The sequence below is a fragment of the Gadus morhua genome, chromosome 23, assembly GCF_902167405.1.
Source record: "Gadus morhua chromosome 23, gadMor3.0, whole genome shotgun sequence".
Taxonomy (NCBI): domain Eukaryota; kingdom Metazoa; phylum Chordata; class Actinopteri; order Gadiformes; family Gadidae; genus Gadus; species Gadus morhua.
In genome coordinates this window covers 4,023,846-4,033,528 of record NC_044070.1, presented here as the reverse complement: position 1 = coordinate 4,033,528, position 9,683 = coordinate 4,023,846, and the positions used below count along the sequence as shown (strand labels likewise).

Below are 9,683 nucleotides of genomic sequence, written 5' to 3'. Positions count from 1 at the left end.
TGTGTCAGCTATTAGGTTTACAGCTGTGTTCACTGATTGATATTTATGTCTGCTGCGCCTCTAGAGGCCCCTGATCTCCTCTAACCACACACGCACGCACGCACACACGCACATACACACGCACGCACGCACACACACACATACACACACACACACACACACACATACACACACACACACACACGCACACACACAGACCTACAAACTCGCACACACGCACGCATGCACGCACGCACACACACAGACCCACACACACACCACATCAACATCCTGAACCATCTCTCACGAAAACACAAACACACATGCACACACACACACGCACACACACACACACAGACCTACAAACTCGCACACACACACACACACACACACACACACACACGCACACGCACACGCACACGCACACACAGAGACACACACACCCTGCCCAAAGACTCCTTCACCATTTCTACAAAGTCTTCTCCCCGTATATAACAGCATTAACATGTGTCTGTGTGTCTATGTGTGTGTGTGTGTTTGCATATTGAGGAACGTATTATGTTGTAGCATGCACAGGAGGAGAAGCAGGCCAAGTGGAGGGATGGGGATGTAATAGACCCCCCCACTACCCGGTGTTAGTAGTCAGCACTATGCCACTAGTCTGCGGTCGGGAAGGTTGGGGTGGGGCTAAAGATTTTGTATGAGATGTTCCTCAGGGGGACTGGGAGGTGAGAACACTGCTGGAATACTGGAGCAGGGGAGGGAGGGGGTCACTCTGACTTCCTGTTTTCTTCATTTATCTTTCTTTAGATTTTACATTTCAAAGTCCTTTATAAAATGTTTTTCTCCTGCTTTACTTTTCTCTGCTTTTACCCTCCATGCACCCCCCCCCCCCCCACCACCACTGTATCTCTCCTTTCTCTCTCTCCCTCTCTCTCTCTCTCTCTCTCTCTCTCTCTCTCTATATCATTCTCGATCTACCTTTATCACTCTCTCTCTCCCTGTATCCCTGTATCTTTCTCACTCCCTGTATCTCTCTCTCCCTCTCTCTCTCTCTCTCTCTCTCTCTCTCTCTCTCTCTCTCTCTCTCTCTCTCTCTCTCTCTCTCTCTCTCTCTCTCTCTCTCTCTCTCTCTCTATATCATTCTCGATCTACCTTTATCACTCTCTCTCTCTCCCTGTATCCCTGTATCTTTTTCACTCCCTGTATCTCTCTCTCTCTCTCTCTCTCTCTCTCTCTCTCTCTCTCTCTCTCTCTCTCTCTCTGTATCTCTGTATCTCTGTATCTCTGTATCTCGCCCTCTCTCTCTCTCCCTCTCTCTCTCTCTCTCTCTCTCTCTCTCTCTCTCTCTCTCTCTCTCTCTCTCTCTCTCTCTCTCTCTCTCTCTCTGTATCCCCACCACCACCACCATAATAGCTGCATTGCTCTGCGGCCTCTCTTTTGTAACACCTGCCAGCTACAGCTTTCTTCCTCCCTCCTCCGCCCCCTTCTGGTCAGGTACAGGTACTTATTTTCCTCTCTCTCTCTGTCTCTCTGTCTCTGTCTCTGTCTCTCTCTCTCTCGCTCTCGCTCTCGCTCTCTCTCTCTGTCTCTGTCTCTGTCTCTGTCTCTCTCTCTCTCTCTCTCTCTCTCTCTCTCTCTCTCTCTCTCTCTCTCTCTCTCTATATATATATATATATATATATATATCAATGTGTATGTATATATACATATTTATGTGTTTGTTTTGTAGGCTGCTTGGCATGCTCAGCCATGCTGCTGTCGGAACATCTAGCTCGCCTCATTCATTCATCTGCGTATGAGACACATTTACGCGGATCCGATGTGCATGTGTGTGTCCTGTTTACTAAGTGTGTGTGTGTGTGTGTGTGTGTATCCGGGTGTCTGTCTGAAGGGGGAGTCCATCCGGATCATGTTAGTTCTGTGTTTGTTGACAGACGGCATGTTTCAATCAAAGTTGAGGGTGTGTGTGTGTTTCTTCTGTCTATTGATATTCTGCCCGCGTGGCAGAGCTCTGAGGCCCACCTGCTCCCCGGCCCGTCTGGTCAGTGCTCCCCCCTCGCTCAGGACGGTTGAAGGTGTTAGAGCCCAGGGACAGTTCCCCGGCACATCCACAAGAGCACGCGCACACACATTTACACTCACACACATGCATGCACACTCAACTTGCACTATATTGGTTTGTTTTGTGTTCATATTATTTGGTGTACACGTGCATATACGCACACACACACAGACGTGCAGACGTACACACCTTACTAACGAAGGGTTAACTGTCTAATACAACAGCTGACATTTCATGGGCTACAGTCCGGGTCTTGTGTGGGCCCTGCTCATTGAGTGAGCGGGGGTGTACTGCTCGCCCCCCCAAGCCCCCCGGGGTGGGGTTCTCCCAGGGTGAACAAGGGGCTACGGGCTAGCATCCACCTTTCGTTGTAGCCTTGACGGCTGTGTGTCTGTGTTGTGCTCATGTTTGTTCCCAGTCGAGTTGTCTCAGACTACTCCTGTGTTTACTCTCTCTCTCTCTCTCTCTCTCTCTCTCTCTCTCTCTCTCTCTCTCTCTCTCTCTCTCTCTCTCTCTCTCTCTCTCTCTCTCTCACTCTCTGTGTATCTGTCTCTCTCTCTCTACCTCCACAGTTCTGGCTCCCAAGGTCATGGGTGTGGCGGTGGCGCGCTACGACTTCAGCTCGAGGGACATGCGGGAGCTGTCGCTGCAAGAGGGCGACCTGGTCACCATTTACACCAAGACAGGGGCCAACGGGTGGTGGAGGGGAGAGGTCAATGGCCGGGTAAGTCACACACAAACACACACACACACATGCAAAGGGCCTCCCAAGCATCAAACAATATCCCCATAATATCCATAAAAAGGGCACGTTAAAATCATTAAAAGTATACAGGCTAAGCGGAAGAAAGACCAACCACGACAACCAAGACTTCTCCCCGGAGTAAGGTCGGTTTTGGAATTCTCCAACTGAAAAATTCCCTTAAGGCATCCCTGCAAAGCATCTCCACCAGAACTTTTGATAAGCTCGCTAGCTTCAGCAATAGCTCTGCCTAGCCTTGCGGAAGACCCGGGTCATGCGTGATGAGTGCATGGGCCGAGGTGCGCAGCTAGTCGGTTAGGTAGGTAGAACATCAAGTCATTTCATTCAGGCCAAATGAAATGATTAGAAGATGATTGGAAGCTGGTACAAATAAATTGCCTACCCTGCCTATGAAGCTGTTTTGATAGCGGAAAGAGAGCTTGATATAATCAGGTCAAAATCCCCCCTCATATAGTAAAGGGCTTGGAAGCTCCTAGCTTATCAGATATATATTTTTTTAGCTGATCACTGGGTAAAATAATTCATTGGGTTAATACTGTGAATAACAAGAGAACCTCATCTAGTTTTGTAGCAAACATCAAGCAGGCAGTTGTAGCGAACTTTACTCTGCGTTGTGTATTTTTAGTGAGGACACTATGACGACCAGTTAGATGACGGCATATTTATTATCACCAGCCTGCATCTGTATTAGAGAAGGTAAAACAGTGATGAATAAACAGGTCTCCCATCAATATGCTCTACTGCACCTTCCCATCCAAAGTCTGTTTGGCCACTCTGCTTCCTCAACATATGTTAACCTGCTACTGTTTGGATTAAAACAAATAAATTATTTGGGTATGAACCTAAAAGTATTTTACCGGGGAATAAGTAACACCGGTGCCTAATGACACTATTCTCGATATTAAAATTACTCATATGAATATAAAAGCTCCAAACTAACCCACAGATACTTTACCAATTCATATCTACCCAAAACTAACGGTACTTTTTTGAATGAAAACGCAACACTGGCACTGCTAAAGAAAAGCGTATTTTAAAAGCAAAATAACACAAACAAGATCTGTTCTTGGAGCTTATGTGTGAAGTCGTTGCTTGGCAAGTCAAATCACAACAGAGACGTAACAACCCTACAGAGATTATAATATTGATACGCGATCTAAACGGCAAACCAGGCTTCTTACATTCCCCAGAAACAATGCCTTTCGTCTATTCCTGTTAAACACTGTAAATAGGGGTGGGAAAAATAATAGATTCTTGGACGCATCGCGATTCTCTCTAGAACGATTCGGACTCGATGCAGATCAATTAATAATCGGAATTAAAAATATATATATTTTGTTCGCCTGCTGCAACATTCTGTTCAGAGAGGGATCATTTTAGTAATTTTAGAATTATTTAATTCATCTTCAGTGTGCATTGGCCAATCTGATTTGTCTTGACACGATTGCGATTCAGCCTACGCATAGCATGTACGCAAACTCACATCCAGACACAAGAAATCCTTCTAATTCAAGAGCAGCTTTTTCTTTAATGACATAGAAAAGAAATATTAGAAATAAAATAAAACTGAAACCTATTTTTTACATACTTACATATTGTTGTGTTGTAATGCAAGCTGCATTGATTATGGCATTATTCATAGAAAGTCCTATTTGTGACAAAAGCTTTCTCTCTCATAAAATATTAGATAAGTTAATTCATCTGTGGATGTCTTTAAAGATCATCACAAAAGTAGGAAGTGATTAGAAAACTCTGAGTAGCAAACCCAGATGTATATATTTTTGAAAATCACGTATGGAAATGTACATAAAAAAAATTGTTGCATTGAGATGCATCGATATCGCTTTAGAAGGACCTACTGTACAGCCACACTGCAAAGCTTTAAACACAAACACACACATGCACCCACGCATGCACACACACACACACACACACACACACCACACACACACACACACACACACACACACACACACACACACACACACACACACACACACACACACACACACACTATGCATGTCATAGTAACCAATTCCCTTTCTTGGTATTTGTCTTCCTCTCCTTCCACACCTTAGGTCGGCTGGTTTCCATCGTCGTATGTGGAGGAAGGAGAGGAGTGAGAAGGGACATTAATGAGGAGCGAGACAAGGTATTGATGAAGGACACAAGTGATGGAGGGAAGTCGATCCCTGAAAGTTTAAATGGAAGGAAGCGCACCAGGGAAGAGAGGAAGACGGAGCAGAAGTAGAGCCACAGCGGCGTGCAGCAGCGAGCAGAAGCTCAGCCAGGAGCGCAGAAGACTAAAAGCAGTCAGGAGGCGGTCATACGTGTGTACCTGATGCAGAACATATGGCTTTGCTTTCTCCCGCAAAGAATTGACCAACTGCAAAGCACTTAACCCCCTCGACGGAGCCTTCGGGAAAGAAGAGGGAGTACAAAGCACACCTCTAGAGCCATATGACTGCAGTGCTCTGATTGGCTGAAGCCCGGGGTTATGCTTGTGCCAGCTACTTTAGCTTGTTGCCTACCGACAATATTGACCCAGCTGTACATCCATGCATCTATTCATTCATTCATTCATTCATTCATACATACATACATCTAGCTCTTCCCAGAGTAAAGAGTAGAGGGGCTTAAGGGAAGTTGGGCAAAAAACAAAGGCTTTGAGCCCGATGCTTTTCCTCCCAGTGGCTTTCCAAAGGGCCATGGCCTCTGTGTCAGTTGGACCAGCGCTACTGCTTTTGACGAATCGGTGGGCAGGATTATGGGTTTCCTGGCTCATCTCTTTATTGATGATCCTACGAATTATCCACAGAAATACTGAGTCCGACCGTCTCTTCAAAATCACAAGGACACACAAATACACACACACCCACACACACAAACACACGCACACAAACACATACACAATCTATTACATGTAACTACTTTTGACTTTTAATTCAACCATAGTTTACCTCATCAATAACTAGGGTATAAGAAATAATAATATTTACATGTTAATGTTATAAGATGTTCCTTTACTTCAACAGATGGTTTACTAAACAGATTTCAAAAGTATACAATGGTGGCACACTATGCCAGGATTTGGTGTGAAGACATCTCTCTGAGCTAATGCCTAGCTGATCATTTAATTTTCTACTCATGTATGCTTTGTGCAAAGCTCTTCCTCCCCCCCAACGCTGTATTTATAACCTCCTTATACAGATGTGCTGTGAAGATGGGCTATTTTGTATTCAGGATGGTGCTGTTATGTCAGAAAGAAGAAAACAAGTGGGACGACAAAGCCTTCTGATCTTCTTAAAAGTAGCTTTGATGTCATTGTGTAGCCAGAGAGTGCCAGCATGTGTTTTTGTCGAATGTTCTTTATATTGCAATTAACAAAAGAAAGTCAATGTATTCCTTTTTTTGATATTGTGTTAGTATGATATGATTCCACAGCACCGAGCAGCACCCTCCTTCAAGGTGCTGTTGTCCGGTAGTACTGTTATCTGACCACTAGAGGGAAGCATCCCAAACACATATAAAGGTACCCAAAGCCTCCCCATTGCGTTGTAACGTCACCTGCAAATGACCTGTATATTTTAAATGTATTTATTGGGCTGAGCTGCAATGTGTTTTTCGTGGAAAATTGGATTGCGTTATGAACTAGAGAAGGATCGATGTTGTGTAATGTTCCTTTAGCCTCTCAGACTACCATGAACATTGGTGTTACTAAGTACGTCTATGCCAGTGCAGTGTTACTCGCGTTGTGGATCCAGCTGCTCAGGTCTGAAGCGATTTCTTACAGAATATTATACATTTTTACTTTCATTTTAATGTGAACCCTCTCAGTTTGTGTGTCTGAAATGTCCTTTTTATTTTCGATATGTGTGTGTGTGTGTGGGGGGGAGGAGAATGGGATGAGCCCGGGGCTCAAGGGTATCTGTGATCTAATCACCACACCGGAGCCTCACCCCAGCCGACCCCGCCTGCATCCATCTCTCCTGTCTATCCCCCCCCCACTGCCCCCCCCCCCCCCCCCCCACTAGCCTGTAGCCCCAGTCCCCCCCCCCTCCACTAGCCTCCAGCCCCAGTCCCCCCCCCCCCCCCTCCACTAGCCTCCAGCCCCAGTCCCCCCCCCCCCCCCTCCACTAGCCTCCAGCCCCAGTCCCCCCCCCCCCCCCTCCACTAGCCTCCAGCCCCAGTCCCCCACCCCCCCCTCCACTAGCCTCTAGCCACAGTCCGCCACCCTCCCCTCCCTAGTGAGAGGAGAGGCAGTTGGGGGGTCTTCCCACTCCCATCCCAGTCCGTGTATATGCACCCCCCCCCCCCGCGGGGTGCCGGGTGCCGTCGTGGTGGGACCGGAATAATACAAGTAAAGAATGGATGCGTGAGGAGCTGATGTGTGCGGGGCGTGTTCAGGACCGAGGAGGAGGCGGTGGGGGTTCCAGCGAGGGTGGAGTGGGGGTTTGGTTCCCCTAGCATTAGCTCAGCCAGTGGTGTGGGAGCCACACATGAAGCCCCGACCCATCAGCCTGGGCCTGGCGAGGTCAGCAGCGCCGTCTCATCTGGGTGTGTGGGGGAGCGATGGTGTTCCTCCCCCTACTGCTACTGTGCACCGCCCTGGGTCATGTGAAGGCCACACGCTGTGTGAATACGTGCACAACCATCCAATTAAGCGCACACTCCCACAATATATATATTTTTTACTGTCTTCGGTGATTTCCCACACAGGCTCATAGCAGAGCATTAGTAGGCCCCCACAAAGAGAGAGGAGAGTCCCCACGGCCATCTCCATTTTTTAATGAGTTCCTTAAGTTCTCTCGGCACTCCCAATCGGTCATTTGGAATATAAGGCTAGAATCAACCATCGCATCCTCCTCATCCTCCTCATCATCTTCATCATCTTCACTGACCCACGTGGTACCACGGTGAGGTCGGTCTCTCTATCCACGATGCCCGGCCCTGTTCTCATACCAAGCCAAAGATACGCACGCCGCGCTTCAGACCATGTTGTTGACGTTGTTGTTGACGTTGTCCTCCTCCTGTGCCGCGGAATCCATTACCACTGTGGCCTAACTCTACAACTGTGCAATCATGACTGTGTAGCATTAGCCTGTTCCCTTGCTGTACTATACTGTATATATAGAGAGAAATAATGTATAACTGTATATAGCACAAATAAATCTGTGCACTGCTTATTCTCAGGTTGGGCTCCTTTTTTTATGTTTCTGGACACACGCATACACACAAACCTACGCTTGGCCGACTGCAGTAACGCGACGTCAACCAGACACAGCAGCATGATTTCTGACGGGGACATGTCGATCCACAAAGCTGCAACTGCAACACAACATCTGCACATGTTGCGGATCAATGATTGGTGAATTGACAAGCAGGACCTCGCGAGGGACGAGCAGGAACATGCACAACCTCTCCAGTTCAGGCTTCAGCTAACCTTTGATTCTAATAGACATCGTCGTTGTGGAATTGCTCTACTTTTGAGATGTTTGATATATTAACATTAAGGGCATTTAGCAGAAGCTTTTATCCAAAGCGACAAATTAATCAGTACATTTGTCAGAAGAAGAGGGTTGGACTATACTCCAATAGTAATCAAGCAAATAGAAGGTTTGGTCACCCGTTCCTGTTTGTGAATACTATCACTGTGGTGGTGTTGATATCGATCAATACGATTCACACAGCGCAACATCTGTGTGCCACAACTGTTTGTGCATTGCGTCTCACGCACACGCAAATCCAGAGGCTTGTTGAGGCTTTTAGGATGGCATATATTAAAGGTATAGATATACTCTTCATACCTCATGGATTACTTGCAAGTGTATGAGGGCTGCATTATATTGTGACTGATGATTTATGATTTTTATCATGATTTTTTATGTAAAAACAAGGTGGTCCAATTCACATGCAAATTAGACCATTTGGGGTAAGGAGGATTTATTCCGAGAGTAGTTGTGGCCTTGATAGTTTTTGGACTGAGTTGATATTAGAGGCATTGCTACCCATACCGATCCAACTGTCTTTTTAATCATTTTTCATATCTTTTTTGACCATCCAATTCCAGCCAGACAGGAAGCTGTTTTTGGAGAGTGACCTCTTACGATGCCGATGCATGTTATTTCCCCATGCCAAACAGGAGAGTTTGAGTGCATGTGTGTGTGTGAGTGTATGTGTGTGAGTGTTTGTCTGTATGTGTGCGTCTGTGCGTGTGTGTGTGTGTATGTGTGGGCTGGGGGGGGGAGGAGGTCTGGATCCTGGGTGTCATATTGGCTAGGTGCAAATGATCCCGCCGCTTTCTTTGCACTTTAGAAGCTAAAATGCTGCAATAATAACAAGAAAACCAGTTTAAGCAAAATGTTGGTCTAAATATAGTCCATGACATGTTGTGTGTCCTATCCTGTACGTGTGGGGCTGGGTCTACTCTCTGCCGTCTAATATCCCCCGTACCGTCCCAGCTGTGTAAGGTCCACCAGACACCACCGATGGCATGCCTTCCCTCTCACCACCCCTAAGGGAAGGCATCATAGAATCATCAGCATCATTTTGACACTTTTGCTGTACATACACAGCACGTTCTACATATCGTGCTGTGTATGTAGAACTGTATTAGCTTTATGATGCAGTAAGATGAATAGTTTTGAATAAGTGAATTATTTGGACATCACAGTTCCAACCCTGGTCCTTCCCTTTGTCTGATTGAGCTGTCATGTGGTTTGCCCCCCCCCCCCCCCCCCATGTATTTTTGAATGTATCTACAATACTGCATTTCCCATTAACCCCCATATCCCCTGCTTTTTCCTCACTCTATCATACTCATACTCATTCTCTTTGGGCTTTAGAGCTCTTCTTATGAGGACGCAAGGGAGCAAT

At 46.4% G+C, this 9,683-nt stretch overlaps 1 protein-coding gene across 1 annotated transcript in view; it reads left to right on the top strand.

The window, feature by feature from the left end:
- Positions 1-6,623, top strand: part of vav3 (vav guanine nucleotide exchange factor 3) — a 74,602-nt gene extending 67,979 nt beyond the window's left edge. Inside the window, exons 26-27 of the mRNA XM_030348328.1 lie at positions 2,617-2,768; positions 4,886-6,623. Of these exons, the coding sequence (XP_030204188.1) occupies positions 2,617-2,768; positions 4,886-4,930 (197 nt within the window). The 3' untranslated portion in view covers positions 4,931-6,623. The remainder of the gene's footprint in view (positions 1-2,616; positions 2,769-4,885) is intronic.
- The last annotated feature ends 3,060 nt before the right edge of the window (positions 6,624-9,683 follow it).